At 46.4% G+C, this 15959-nt stretch overlaps 1 protein-coding gene across 1 annotated transcript in view; it reads right to left on the reverse strand.

Annotated features, from left to right (window-relative positions):
- Positions 1-15959, reverse strand: part of ice1 (KIAA0947-like (H. sapiens)) — a 160586-nt gene that overhangs the window by 118382 nt on the left and 26245 nt on the right. Inside the window, exons 2-4 of the mRNA XM_085988719.1 lie at positions 11736-11794; positions 10354-10389; positions 802-819 (exon numbers count right to left, since the gene is read on the reverse strand). Coding sequence (XP_085844845.1) covers positions 802-819; positions 10354-10389; positions 11736-11794 — 113 coding nt within the window. The remainder of the gene's footprint in view (positions 1-801; positions 820-10353; positions 10390-11735; positions 11795-15959) is intronic.

Genomic DNA, 15959 nt, shown 5'->3' on the forward strand with positions numbered 1-15959 from the left:
TCAGTAGAACCTCAACTTTTCCCAAATGGCTCAAATGGCAAAGGCAACCTGCAAATGTGGCACACAGACAAGAATGTCCCAGGTCTGATTCTCTTTCTGTGAGTTAGCTGATCAGATTCAGGATGGCTATAATTGACCTTAGCACCCATTAGGTAGGGAAGGGGAAATTGGACAAGATCCCCACTCCTGATGTGTATTCAGTGACCCCTATAGGCAAGTGCAAGTACGTTACCCCAGGTTAGGATCGATCAGACTTAGCGCTGATGCTGCTCATTGTCAAAGAGCCTGCCAACACTCTGTGTAGGTTAACTCAGTAATTACAACCACTTGGGTGAGGTATTGAAGGGCACTGAAACTACCAAGAGCAGTCAACACCTTCAGAAGTGGAAGAGAGAGATAAAAACGCAAAAAACATTATTTTCTGTCTAACTACTGAGATCTTTTGATACGAGTTTCTCAACCCTCAGGTCAGAGCACATGGTGCTCACTTATTTGATCATCTTCACATTCTGAAATAAAAAATTATGACATGAATACAGGCAAGTGGTATCAACTTCCTGTGGCTCCGTATCACTTCATAACTCTAATGAATGTTTTTACACAGTAATGACAGGGTGTTCAATTTGTTTATTTACACATAATTGTTAGGAGAAATAGTTTAGGTTGCATATGAAATCGAGCAGAGAATATTCATAGCATTTAAAGAAAATAACTTCAGCAATGAAAGTTAATCCCTCTTAACTCTGAAACGCCACATTAATTCGTACTCAAAAACTGGAAAAACAAAAAAAATTGTCTTACCTTTCAGTTTTTTGAAGTTGTAATAATTTGTTAAGGAAAATGCAGGTATACATTTAGTTGCAAAGGAGAATGTGAAATCTAAAATCAATGAACATTGTTATACGACATTTGCACTGTATCCACATTTCCGTCCCTTTGTTTTGCATATCATAAGATTAATACAGTAGATTTATTCTGTACTATATTTAACATTATTTTCAAGTGCGTGAATAAGGTAAAAATGGTAAACTGGGAGGAGCTCATTTCAGTGATTTAAGAAAGGACCTATCACAGATAGATTGGAAAAGGCGATTTCAGGGTAAAGCAGTAACAGAGCAATGGCGGGCATTCAGGGAAGAGATAGTTCAGGTACAAACTAGGCATATTCCTTTGAAGGGAAAAGGTAGAGCATCCAAAGCTAATGTGTTCTGGATGACAAAAAAAAAATTAAAGTTAAAATAAAAAACAGAAAAAGGAGACTTATGAGAAATATCAGGAGAGGTTACGAGAAACGATTAGCAGGCAACATTAAACTGAACCCTAAAACTTTTTATGAACATTTAGGGGGAAAAATTCAGTTGTCTGCGCCTCCCATTAGCGTCTTAAGAGGGTGCCAATTGGGGCACAAAGCAACTAGAGGCCGGGCGCGGCGATGTTAGTGCCGCTCGCGAAATTAACTAGACATTTGGCGGCGGCGCTAAACACTTCCGCCACGATCTCCTGCGCCGGCAGATTGTGACGTCATTCGAGTGCGCAACGCTCTGTTAGCGCCCCGACCGGATATTGAGTGGCGCCCCCTGCCTTACCGCCTGCTGCTAGCAACAACAGGTTGAGGGGAGCGTTTTGCTGTCAGAAAGGGACTAGGGGAGCACTATTTAAAGGCGACCGCTTCCTGCCTTTTTTTGTCGGTGACTGGGAGGTGGTTTGCAGTGGTGTTACCCAAGGGTCAGTTTTGGGTCCATTATTCTTTGCAATTTTTATAAATGACCTATACTCGGGTGTAGGGAGCAGCACTATAAAGTTTGCAGATGATACGAATCTTAGCAAAGTAATGGATTATGATACTATAAATGAAAAGTGTAAATGAGCAGAGAGATCTTGGGGTCCATATACACAAATCCTTAAGAGTGTCAGGGCAAGTTCATAAGGTGGTCAAAAAAGCATACATTTTATAAATAAAGGAATAGAATATAAAAGCAAAGAGATCATGCTAGAACTTCATAAATCACTGGTTAGGCCTCAGTTGGAGTATTGTGGACATTTCAGAAAAGATGTAAAGGCCTTAGAAAAGGTACAAAGGAGGTTTACCAGGATGTTACCAGGGATGAGGGACTTCAGTTATGAGGAGAGGTTGGAAAAGTTAGGACTGTTCTCCTTGGAACAGAGAAAGTTAGAGGTGACCTAATAGAGGTTTTCAAGATGATGTGAGGTTTTGATAAAGTAAATAAGGAAAAAATATTCCCTCTGGCGAGTGGGTCAATAACTAGAGGCCATAGATTCAAAATCATCGGAAAAAGATCTAGAGGAGAGATGAGGAGAAATCTTTTTCACTCAGAGTTGTCGGGGTCTGGAAACTCTACCTGAAAAGGTGGTGGAAGCTGATTCCACAAATAATTTTAAAACAGAGTTGTACCGGTACTTGAGGATGAGCAACTTACAGGGTTACTGACAAAAAGCGGGGGTGTGGGACTAAGCACAACTGTTATTTCAAAGAGCCAGCACAGGCACGACAGGCTGACTGGCCTTCTTCTGTGCTGTATGTACTTCACAGTGAAATCTGAAGACAAACCTAGTCAAAATACAAAATATATACTTCGGGGTAGAGTTTCCAGTTTGGACACAATTGCCAATTCCGGCGCAAATTGCACCCGTTTTGAAAAGTGATTCTTCCCCAACTCTCCCCCCCACCACGAGTTTCCGCACAAACCTATTTGCATATCATCGAACGCAAAAGCTGCCCCATGAACCAGTGCAATCGGGCAATGCTTTAAAATGTAATCTTTTTTAAAATTTTGCTTTAAAAAATTTTCCTTCACATGTTTAAGAGTGGTAACTTGGGAACGTTTGATTAAAACAGCTGAAATAGGTTAATCATAAAATAAAAGCATTTTTAATCATAGTGTAAATCTGCCACCTGAGTAACGATTTTAAATTACTGAAATTCAATTAAAAAAAATATATAAAACTATTTTCTAGTTATATAGGGGTACATTAGTCAGTTTCTTCGTAAATTAAAATCACATTTAAAATGTACCTATTAGTGTCCTTGCACCAAAAAGAACCAACTTAATTTTTGGAGCCTCCTCGAAGGCCTGCAAACGAGTGCAATTAGCAGAAACATGCCATGATGATTAATTTACCCTGAGGGTGTGACCAATTTTGTGGGCAATGGTAATTAAATTCCGCAATTTTTTGCACTAATTTTAAGTGGCGCGGACGCAAATTCCACAATCTTTCGCAACAGTTATTCTGATTCTGGCCGAATTGCACAGTAAAAAACCAGCGCAATCAAGCGGAAATTCCAGGCCTCCATATTTTCAAAACATCCGCAGCTTCTTCAAAAGTCATTTTTATTTGTTATACTACCATAGTGAATGATAATGTTACAGTAAAAGAACATACTGTACAAATAAGTTAGATTTCAAGAATTCCCAAACCAGTATCCATCACAGTAGTGGAAAAAAGATAAATAACTAGAGAGTTCAGTGCCACAGAATAGAGCATGGAACTCTTGTTCATAATCTCTTATTGAAACAGTAGTTGGTTTAGCAGGGAGGTTCTCTCACTTCAGGTTTATGGTGACCAGAACCCGGTCGCCATGGCCTAGGCTTGACTGGCAACCAACTCCAGGCATGAAGTCCAAGTTCAGCAGCAAAACTGTCAGAAGCATCCTCTTTTGGTCCCAAACAATAGCAGTTCAGAAGTAAGACATTAGAAAAAGGGAAATATTTTTGATTCCCCCCCACTACCTATGCCTGACAGTTGTTATTCGCCAATTGTGTGTCCGATTGCTACAGCACGCTCTGTAGAATCTCTCTCTCTCTCTCAAACACACAATTTTTCCACCGAAGCTACAACTTCCCAATCTTCATCTAACTGGTTGTCATGTGACAATATGTTGCTGTGCTGCACTCTGGGGGTGTAGTACTGCCACAGGAGTTACAACTCCCATGATATACATCTTTCTCATACAGAATCCATCCACCACCAGCTGGAAATCAAGCGCACCCAGGCCTAGATGAAATTTCCAAATCAAACCTCCATCCAGATAAAAGGGTAGCCTACATGGGGAGTAATTCTTGTAGGCATTTAGAATCATAGAAATTTACAACACAGAAAGAGGCCATTTGGCCTATCGTGCCTGGGCTGGCTCTTTCAAAAAGCAGTTGTACTCAGTCCCACATCCCCACTTTTTCTCCAATAACCCTGCAAGTTCCTCATCCTCAAGTACCTGTGCAACTTCCTTTTAAGATTATTTATGGAATCAGCTTCCACCATCTTTTCAGGTAGAGCGTCTAGGTTCCAACAGCTCAGTGAAAAAATTGCGCTTCACCTCCCCTCTAAATCTTTTAAATCTATGACCTCTATTGGCCCACTCGCCAGAGGAACTACTTTTCCTCTATCTACTCTATCAAAGCCTCGCATCATCTTCAAAACCTCTATTAGGTCACCTCTTAACCAGAAAACAAAGAGCAGAGGTTAAAGGTAGTTACTCAGACTGGTGGAAGGTGGCAAGTGGTGTTCCACAGGGATCGGATCAGTGCTAGAACCATTGTTGTACTTCTGATTTATGTAAATGCTGAACAATACCAAAATTTGTAGATGAATCCAAATTGGCGAGTATATTTAATATGGAGGAAGACTGCAACAAAATACAAAAAGATGTCAACAAACTTACAGAATGGGTGTGTAATTCACAAATTAATTTCAATATAGAGAAGTGTGAGGTGGTGCATTTTGGTAGAAGGATTAAGGAGACCACATACTGCTTGGAAAATAAGCATCTAAATGGGGTAGAGGTATAGAGAGATCTAGGGGTACAGATACACAAATCATTAAAAGTAACAACGCAGGTTAACAAAGCCATAAAACATGCAAACAAAGCACTGGGATTCATTTCTAGAGAATAAAACTAAAAAGCAGGGAAGTTATGGTAAACTGATATAGAACCTTGGTTTGACCACATGGAGTACTGTGCACATTTCTGGTCTCTAAATTACAAATAGGATATAGAAGCACTGGGGAAGGTACAAAAAAGATTTACAAGGATGACAACGGGAACTGAGAGGGTACAACTATCAGGAAAGACCAAACAGGCTAGGGCTCTTTTCTCTAGAAAGGAGAAGATGGAGAGGTGACCTGATGGAGGTCTTTAAGGCGGCATTTGACAGGGTAGACATAGAGAAGGTGTTTCCACTTGGGGGAGTCCAAAACTAAGGACTATAAATACAAGATAACCACTAATAAATCCAATAAAGAATACAGGAGAAACTTCGTTACTCAGTGGTGAGAATGTGGAATTTGCTGCCACATGGAGTGGTTGTGGCGAATAGCATAGGTGCATTTAAGGGGTGATATACCTATCAATTCCTCCAATAAAAGGCGAAGAGTTACGAAGGTGACTAAAGGTTTTTATTGACTAAATAACAGAGCCCACTCTCGTGGGTGATCCGATCCAAGCAGGAGGAATACCAGCCAGTCGCTCACCTTTATACCTGGCCTGGTGGGTGGAGCCAAGGCGGAGTCGGCAGTGGTCATCCCAGGTATAGCAGTGTGGCAAGAGGCGACCTCGTACCGTGATACAATAGTGGTCAGTGATACAGTTATAACGAACAGTGGTGAACAGTGCTAACTACTAACAGTGATACGATAGTGAACGTGGTTTACCACATTCACCCCTTGTTTAGAATTAAGTCCGGCGGGGTGAAGTGTACTACCAATTCTGGTAGGTCAGTCTGTCCGGAGGCTTCGTAAGCCTCTCCGATCGCCGCAGCGGTGGTGTTGCCTTATCCGGTGCTGGTGCCTTATCCGGTGTTGATGCTGGTGTTTGCGTGGTCGGCGAGGGCTCGTGGGGTTCCGGCATGCCGTCTACCTGGACTGAGGTTGGGGGGGGTGGTGGCGGTGTTTCCGGATCGGCTGAGGGTGCGAGGTCTCGTAGGGAGACAGTGTCCTCCCGCCCGTCTGGGTACGCCACGTAGGCGTACTGGGGGTTGGCGTGCAGGAGGTTCACCCTCTCGACCAGGGGGTCCGTTTTATGGGTCCTCACGTGTTTCCGCAGCCAGACCGGCCCCGGGGCGGTCAGCCAGGTTGGTAGAGTGGTTCCCGTAGTCGACTTCCTGGGGAAAACGAACATTCGTTCATGGGGGGTGGTGTTAGTGGCCGTGCAAAGTAATGACCGGATGGAGTGCAGCGCTGTCGGGAGGACTTCTTGCCAGCGGGAGGTTGGGAGGCCCTTAGACTTTAAGGCTAAGAGGACGGCCTTCCATACCGTCGCGTTCTCTCTTTCCACCTGACCGTTACCTCTGGGGTTGTAGCTGGTGGTCCTGCTTGCTGCAATACCTCTCTCTAGGAGGAATTGCCGGAGTTCCTCGCTCATGAAGGAGGAGCCCCGGTCGCTGTGTATATAGTTCGGGAACCCGAACAAGGCGAAGAGGGCATTCAGGCACTTAATGACCGTGCTACTGGTCATGTCGGGGCAGGGGAAGGCAAAGGGGAAACGGGAGTACTCATCAACGATGTTGAGGAAGTACACATTACGGTCAGAGGACGGGAGGGGCCCCTTAAAGTCGATGCTCAGGCGCTCGAAGGGGCGGGTGGCCTTGATCAGGCTTGCTCGGTCCGGCCTATAGAAGTGCGGTTTGCACTCCGCACAGGTCTGGCAGTTCCTGGTCATGGTCCTGACCTCCTCGATGGAGTAGGTCAGGTTGCGGGCCTTAATGAAATGGTAGAGTCTGGTGACTCCGGGGTGGCAGAGCTGGTCGTGGAGGGTCTGAAGCCTATCGATATGCGCGCTGGCGCATGTCATTCGTGAAAGGGCATCAGGGGATTCGTTCAGCTTGCCTGGCCGGTACAAGATCTCATAATCGTAGGTGGAGAGCTCGATTCTCCATCTCAAAATCTTGTCATTCTTGATTTTGCCCTTCAGCTTGTTATTAAACATGAAAGCCACCGAACGCTGGTCGGTGAGGAGGGTAAATCGTTTGCCTGCCAGGTAGTGCCTCCAGCGCCGTACTGCCTCCACGATCGCCTGGGCCTCTTTCTCGACCGACGAATGTCGGATCTCGGGGCCCTGTAGGGTCCTTGAGAAGAAGGCCACTGGCCTCCCCTCCTGGTTTAGGGTGGCGGCTAAGGCGAAGTCGGATGCGTCGCTCTCCACCTGAAAGGGGATGGACTCGTCCACTGCGTGCATCGTGGCCTTGGCTATGTCTCCCTTAATGAGGGAGAAGGCCGCGCACGCCTCCTCCGTGAGGGGGAAGGAAGTGGCTTTCAGGAGGGGTCTGGCTTTGTCCGCGTAATTGGGTACCCATTGGGCATAGTAGGCGAAAAGCCCCAGGGTTCTCCTAAGTGCTTTAGGGCAGTGGGGGAGGGGTAGCTCCATGAGGGGGCGCATTCTTTCTGGGTCGGGGCCGATGATTCCGTTCTCCACTACGCAGCCGAGGATGGCAAGGCGCGTGGTGTTAAACACGCATTTCTCCTTATTGTAGGTGAGGTTCAGCCGTTGGGCCGTACGGAGGAATTTCTCCAGATTCGCGTCATGTTCCTGCCGGTCGCGGCCGCAGATAGTGACGTTATCTAGGTAGGGGAATGTAGCCTGCAGTTCGTTCTGGTCAACCATCTGGTCCATCTCCCTTTGGAAGACCGAGACCCCATTAGTGACACCGAAGGGGACCCTAAGGAAGTGGTATAGGCGCCCATTCGCCTCGAAGGCGGTATACTGGCGGTCCTCAGGGTGGATAGGGAGTTGGTGGTAGGCCGACTTCAGGTCGATGGTCGAGAATACTTTATACTGTGCAATCTGATTGACCATGTCAGATATGCGGGGGAGGGGGTATGCGTCCAGCTGGGTATATCTGTTTATGGTCTGGCTGTAGTCGATGACCAGGCGGTTTTTATCGCCGGTCTTTACGACTACGACCTGGGCACGCCAGGGGCTGCTGCTCCCCTCGATAATGCCCTCTTTCAGGAGGCGCCGCACCTCAGAGCTAATGAAGGCTCTGTCCCCGGCGCTATACCGCCTGCTCTTGGTAGCGACGGGTTTGCAGTCAGGGGTAAGGTTAGCAAACAGAGAGGGTGGCGGGACCTTGAGGGTGGAGAGGCTGCAGGTGTTACGCGGTGGGCGGTTTAACGTTTGCTGGTTGTTGACTGTGAGTGGGGGGAGGGGTCCACCGTATGCTAGGGTTACGCTTTGGAGGTGGGATTGGAAGTCCAGCCCTAGTAGGACGGCAGCACAGAGATGGGGGAGGACGAGGAGTTTAAAGTTTTTATACTCCGTGCCCTTAACCGACAGGGTCACGACACAGTAGCCGCTGATGTCCGTGGCGTGGGACCTCGATGCCATCGAGATTCGGCTGCGCGTTGGTAGGACAGAGAGGGAGTAGTGGCTCACCGTGTCTGGGTGGATGAAGCTCTCCGTGCTTCCGCTGTCGAACAGGCAGGTCGTGGCGTGGCCGTTCACTTTGATGTCCATCATTGACTTGGACAGATGGTGCGGGCGGGCTTGGTCCAGGGTGACGGAAGCTAGTGTGTAGCTGAGCGAGTCGTTGTCATCTGCGGGCGAGGCGGTCGGGCGTGGTGAGTAAAATGGCGTCTCCCACGAGGTAGGGCCCCATGAGGCACTATTGGGGTCGGTTGCCTTAATCAAAGATGGCCGCCCCCATGACTCATGTGTGGGGATGCTGGCCTCAGTTGCCCTAAACAAAGATGGCCGCCCCCATGACTCATGTGTGGGGATGCTGGCCTCAGTTGCCCTAAACGAAGATGGCCGCCCCCATAGTTCGCATGCGGCACTGCTGGCCTCTGAGGATCCGCTCCTGCAGGCCTTGGAGAAGTGGCCTTTCTTCAGGCAGGTTTTACATATGGAGTTCTTGGCTGGGCAGCGCGACCTCGGGTGCTTCTCCTGGCCACAAAAAAAACAGCCGGCGGCCCGATCGCGGATGCCCGATGTCGGGGCCGGTGCCGGGGGTGGCGGGGCCGGTCGGGTCCGGGACGCCGACGCAGAGGTAGGTCCCGGGGGCGGCGCTGGGAAGGGTGCTGTGGTAGGGGTCGGGCCCGAGTCCCAGGGTCGCGAGCAGTACCTGGTGAATGCTTCCTGATCTTGGTGGGCCACTTCCAGGGAGATAGCGAGGGCTTCAGCTTTTTCCATGCTGAGGTCTTTAGCTTCCAGCAGTCTTTGCCGTGAGTACTCGGACCGTAGGCCTTTCAGGAATGCGTCGCGGATATTATCTTCAGTATTTTCGGCTGCCGACACCGATTTAAACTCACAGTTCCTGGCGAGTGCATATAGCGCCTGTGAGAATTCGGCTACTGATTCTCCTGGCTGTTGCGGCCGTGATCTTAGGAGGTGCCTAGCGTACATGTAGTTTACCGGGGTCCGGTACTTCTGTTTCAGCAGGTTGATGGCGGTCTCGTAGGTAGTCATGTCCTCGATGAGAGTGTATACTCTCGGGCTCAGTTGTGCCTGCAGGACACTTAGTTTGGATGCCTGAGGGACGCTGGATTCTCTCAGGTATGATTCGAAGCAGACCAGCCAGTGTTTAAAGTCTGCGGCTGAGTTTGCTGCTCGTGGGTTCAGGTCCAGGTACGGCGGTCTGAGGGCTCGCAGCCAAGCTGGCTGGTGTGGCTGTGCTCCTGGGAGCTGCGCTGGTGGCTCCTCCGCCGGTTGTGACTCGTTGTCGGACATCATTAAATTTAGTCAATAAAATTGATATACCTATCAATTCCTCCAATAAAAGGCGAAGAGTTACGAAGGTGACTAAAGGTTTTTATTGACTAAATAACAGAGCCCACTCTCGTGGGTGATCCGATCCAAGCAGGAGGAATACCAGCCAGTCGCTCACCTTTATACCTGGCCTGGTGGGTGGAGCCAAGGCGGAGTCGGCAGTGGTCATCCCAGGTATAGCAGTGTGGCAAGAGGCGACCTCGTACCGTGATACAATAGTGGTCAGTGATACAGTTATAACGAACAGTGGTGAACAGTGCTAACTACTAACAGTGATACGATAGTGAACGTGGTTTACCACAAGGGGAAGTTAGATAAGTACATGAGGGAGAAAAGAATAGAAGGATCTGTTGATAGGGTAAGATGAAGTAAATAGATGGGAGGCTGCTTGTGTGGAGTCTGCCTTCCCTTCCCTGTACCCCCAGGTCCTCTGCTCTGCCCAACTTGATTCTCCTCTCTCCTTTGTCCTTGAACAACATCACGGGAGATCAACTAGTAAACAATAAATTCCATCAAGCATGCAACTTTATAAGAGAGAGTGAATATGCAAAAGGGAACACAGGGAAGGTTTTAAATTTCTGAAATCAAAGAACACGTCTGAGTACACTATATTTATCTTGCATGAATAAAGGATATCATCACACTTTCTCTGGTATTCTGTGAGAACATGGCTGGAAAGAGAAAAGAAACATGGCTTTTAGATAAAATAATTCCACCAGTCTTTCAACAAGAACAACAACTTGTATTTATACAGCACCTTTTAACATAGTAAAACATCCCAAGGTGCTTCATAGGTGCGTTAACAACATTTGACACCGAGCCAGGAGGAGAGAGAGGTAGAGAGGTTTAGGGAGGGAATCCCAGAGCTCTGGGCCTAGGCAATTGAAGACATGGCCGTCAATGGTGCAGAGATTAAAATCGGAAATGCACAAGAGGCCAGAATTGGAAGAGCACAGATGATCTCGAAAGGTTATAGGGCTGGAGGAGACTACAGAGATAGGGAGGGGCAAGGCCATGGAGGGATTTGAAAATAAGGATCAGAATTTTTAAACTGACGCTTTGCCGGACCGGGAGCGCAGGGGTGGACGGGGCTTGGTGTGAGTTAGGATACAGCAACAGAGTTTTGGATGAGGCCAAGTTTATGAAGGGTGGAAGATAAGAAGCTGGCTAGGAGAGCGTTAAAATAGTCAAGTCCAGAGGTAACAAAGGCATGGATGAGGGTTTCAGCAGCAGATGAGCTGAGGTGGGGCGGAGTTGGGTGATGTTACAGAGGTAGAAGTAGACAGTCTTGGTGATGGAGTGGATGTGTGGTCGGAAGCGCATCTTAGTGTCAAGTACAACACCAAGGTTGCAAACATACTGGTTTAGCCACAGACTGTTGCCAGGGAGAGGAATGGAGTCGGTGGCTAGGGAACAGAATTTGTGGTGGGGACCGAAGACTATGACTTCCGTCTTCCCAATATTTAGTTGAAAAAAAATTCTGCTCATCCAGTACTGGATGTCGAACAAGCAGTATGACAAATTAGAGACTATGGAGGGGTCGAGAGAGGTGGTGGTGAGGTGACGCTGGGTGTCATCAGCGTATATGTGGAACCTGACTTGTTTTCGGGTGATGTCATCGAGGGGCAGCATGTTGATGAGAAATAGTGATGTGGGAGTGGGAAGAGAAGCCATTGCAGGTGATTCTCTGGCTACGACTGGATGGATAAGAATGGAGCCAGACAAATGCAGTCCCACCCAACTGAATGATGGATGAGAGGTGTTGGAGGAGGATGGTGTGGTCAACCTTGTCAAAGGCTGCAGACAGGTCGAGAAGGATAGTTTACGACGGTCACAGTCACACAGGATCAGGGCGAACAACATTCTAACTTGTGCTGTTTGTCGCAAAAATCGTCGATGTGGAAAAAAAAATTTGAAATTAGGGGACTTTTTTTTAATTGATGATATTTCTTGCCAAAAAAGTAACAGCAAAGAAATTTAACTCCGTATAAAATGAGCTATATACCGATATACTTACTCTGTGTCAATGATTTTTTGTTTCAGTGCAATTAATGCAGTTACATATTCATTTAAATTCTGAAAGGAAAAACAAAAGTTACAAGATCAAAATGCAGAAAATACAAAATGGCATTTTAACATTGCAAACATTCTTCTTTATCTGTCACATGAAAGTAATCAATCGCAACCTTGCTATAGTCTAATTTGCTTAAAAATTTCCTATTTTCTGATCAACACAACTGATACTTCACTATCTACAATCCATTCACATTGACTCAAGTGTATTGCTTTTCAGGAGCATTTTCTCAACAATAAAAAATACGCTTACACAAAATCTGTAAATCGTATTGCTGAGGTGTTACTTTATAAACTGCTCGTATCACCTCAGTACTATATATAGAATTTTAAATGATACAACTGGGAAGCACCAAGCTCAATGCCAAACTTCTATTTTTCCTCCTTGAAAATCAGCCAGGGCTCCTATTCATGACTGCTATCCAGTGAGCTCAGCTGGAAAGTGTACATGTGTGAATATTAGGTAAAGACAGCATTAGAGTTTGCTGTGTTTCACCACTCTACAGTTAAGCTGACACTCACTGCCTTGGTTCAGAAGTGAAAAATGGCCACTTCAAGGTGCTCAGCCCCTGCAGAACTGTATCCCTAGAAATACTCAACGTCTTAAGTCCAGCGAACTGTGGGGGATCGGACCTCATAAATAAAGTGCTACAAAAAGTTCTCAACATACTCTGCCACAATGTTGGCTTTTAACCTTATGCTTTCAAAATGTTTTCAGTTCAATGCCCCATCAAGCGCATTGCCCAAATTATGGGAAATATTTGAGGTACAGTTCTGTAAAATTTCAAGTAAATCAAGTAAATTTCAGGTAATCAAGCAAAACTCTAGACTAACTAACTTTACAATCTACAATATTATCATGCTGGATCTGAAGGTGCATTGACATTACAACTTTAGTGTTGGGACAAAGCACCAACACCAAAGCTGTAGTGCAAATCTGGAATCAGAGCACAACTTGATTCTGGAGGGAAGCAGCGCAAGACTCACTAGAGGAGGGATGCTGGGTCTATGGCAACTAGGGTTGTGAAGGGGTGGAAAGTTTCCGGTAAATTTCCAGAAATTTAGCTTGGGAATTTTGCCCAAAAAAGCACATGCTAGCATAATATATATTTTTTTGTATTTCTTTCATTTTTTTTCCCCCACAGGTCCTCTCTTAAAATTACTAACAGAGATGGCATTTTCTGTTGTTATTTCGGATTTCCAACATCTGCAGTATTTTGCTATCGTACTTTATGTTTATCTTCTTACTTGGCTTGTTTTAATAATTACAAGTTTTGTGTGTGACTGTGAACAAATGTGTCCTGATTGGTTGGATGAGTGGATGAGCGATTAGCTCCCTCTATTGGTGATATAGTGTCGTGCGTGCACAGGTCATGATTCCATCACATGAAACATCAGGAAAAATTTACTCACCCTGTTGCAATCGTGCTGATCGACCGCAGTTCAACACAGAGACGAATGCCCTTTATTTCTCTGCATAGAACAATGCCACATTTACCATCGGATGTGTGGAAGCATTTTACCCCAGGCATTAAAGATGGAAAGGCTGTGTACATGTGCAAACACTGTACAAAGCCATATGTAAAGAATGCCACAAAGATGCAGCAGCATTTATCCAAATGCAACAACTTCACTCAAAGCTCACAGCAGTCAGCCCAGAGTTCCTCTGCTTCCATTCAAGAAGATGATGGTTCACATTCAGCATCAGGCTCCTTATCATCAGCAACTCCTGGCCCACTTGGAAGGTTCTTTGATACAATGGATAACCATAGCCAGAAGAATGCAGATGAGTGCCTTGCTCGAGCTGTATATGCAACAGGCTCACCCCTCATGCTCACAGCCAATGTGTACTGGAAGAGATTTTTCAATGTTATTCGCCCTGCATACTGTCCTCCCACCAGACATGCTTTGTCTACTTATTTGCTGGAGGCTGAGTATAACAGAGTCCAAGGAAAGCTCAAAGAAACAATAGAGATGGCAGACTGTGTTGTAGTTATCGCAGATGGGTGGTCAAATGTACGAGGGGAGGACATCATAAACTACATCGTCTCCACTCCTCTCCGTGTTCTTCAAGAGCACAGACACGAAGGACAACAGACACACAGGCACATACATTGCTGATGAGCTGAAAGCGGTCATCAACGATCTTGGATCACAAAAGGTCTTTGTAGTAGTTACTGGCAATGCTGCGAATATGAAGGCTTCTTGGGCTCAAGTGGAGGAGGCCTACCCTCATATTACGTCTATTGGGTGCGCAGCTCATGGGCTCAACCTGCTCCTCAAGGACATCATGGGTTTGAGAACCATGGAAACACTGTACAAAAGAGCCAAGCAAGTTGTTAAGTACGTCAGGGGAAAACAGGTAGTTGCAGCAACCTACAACTCCAAGCAAACGACAAAGAACAAGAACACCACACTGAAGCTGCCCAGCAACACTAGATGGGGTGGTGTTGTCATAATGTACAACAGCCTTCTGGAGGGTAAGGAGTCACTGCAAGAAATGGCAATATCCCAGTCTGGAGATATGGAAACCACCATCAAGAAAATACTGCTGGATGATGTGTTTTGGGAGAGAGTGGTTAGCAGCCTTAAACTACTCTCACCAGTAGCATCTGCAATTGCTCAGATTGAAGGAGATGACACTGTCTTGTCTGATGTTCAGGCATTTTGCTGATTTAAAAGAACAAATCAGCATTGCCCTACCCACATCCCTGCTGCTCAAAGCAGAGGAGAAGGCAACTGTTCAATTCATACAGACGCGTCAAGAATTTTGTGTCAAGCCGATTCATGCTGCAGCATACATGCTGGACCCAAAGCATGTTGGGAGACCAATACTTTCTGGAGAACAGGTCAACAGCACTTACAATGTGATTTCTACCCTCTCACTGCCACCTCAATCTGGACATGGACAAAGTTCTGGGAAGTCTGGCAAAGTTCTCTACCAAGCAAGGTCTTTGGAATGGGGACGGGATACGGGAATCATGCAAGCATATCAGTGCACATACCTGGTGGAAGGGACTTTGTGCATCTGAGGCCCTGTCACCCATTGCATCGGTGATACTCCAAATCCCACCTTCATCAGTGGCCTCTGAATGAAACTGGTCACTTTTTGGGAATACGCATACAAAGGTGCGCAACAGGCTGACTAACAAGAGAGTGGAGAAACTGGTGGCTATCCGGGCGAACCTACAACTTACTTAGCCAGATACAGAAGTGTCCACCACACAACTAGACAGTGACAGAAGAGAAAATGGACACGTCAGAGCCAGAGTCAGAGAATCAGGAGGAGCAATGATGAGTAGAAGACTCAAAGGGACAAAATAATGACAAATTACAGGCTAAATAAGCCGACGCTCTTTTTATTTTATTTTAGATGTGTCTTTTTTGTGGGGGTTCAATAAAGTTCAAAATTATAACCTAAATAAAGTTTTGAAAGCCTGTTTTTATTTGTATGGAACAGTATGTCTATTTTGAGGACAAAGATAATAGACTACAGCTCAGCATTCAACACTATCGTCCCCAACAAGCTGGCCACCAAACTCCAAACTCTTGGCCTGAACACTTCCCTCTGCAACTGGACCCTGGACTTCCTAACAAACAGACCCCAGTCTGTCAAATTAGGTAACCACACCTCCCCCACCCTGACCCTGAACACGGGGGCCCCACAAGGATGTGTGCTGAGCCCCCTCCTCTACTCCCTCTTCACCCACGACTGTGTGGCTGTTCATGGTTCCAACACCATCATCAAGTTTGCGGATGATACCACGGTAGTAGGCCAGATCACCAACAACGATGAGTCAGCCTACAGGGAGGAGGTCCAGCATCTCGTGAAGTGGTGCGCCGATAACAACCTGGCCCTTAACATCAAGAAAACCAAAGAAATCATTGTGGACTTCAGGAAGTCTAAAGGCAGAAGTCACACCCCCATCCACATCAATGGGGCTGTGGTGGAAAGGGTGGACAGCTTTAAGTTCCTCGGAGTCCACATCACGGAAGACCTCTCCTGGTCCCTCAATACCTCCTCTCTGGTGAAGAAGGCCCAGCAGCGCCTATATTTCCTAAGGAGGCTGAAGGGATGTAATCTGTCACCCCTGATCCTCTTTAACTTTTACCGCTGCACAATAGAGAGCATCCTGACAAACTGTATCACAGTATGGTATGGCAGCTG

Source organism: Somniosus microcephalus, chromosome 5 (genome assembly GCF_052327205.1).
Source record: "Somniosus microcephalus isolate GS21.2 chromosome 5, FLI_Smic_1.0, whole genome shotgun sequence".
NCBI lineage: Eukaryota > Metazoa > Chordata > Chondrichthyes > Squaliformes > Somniosidae > Somniosus > Somniosus microcephalus.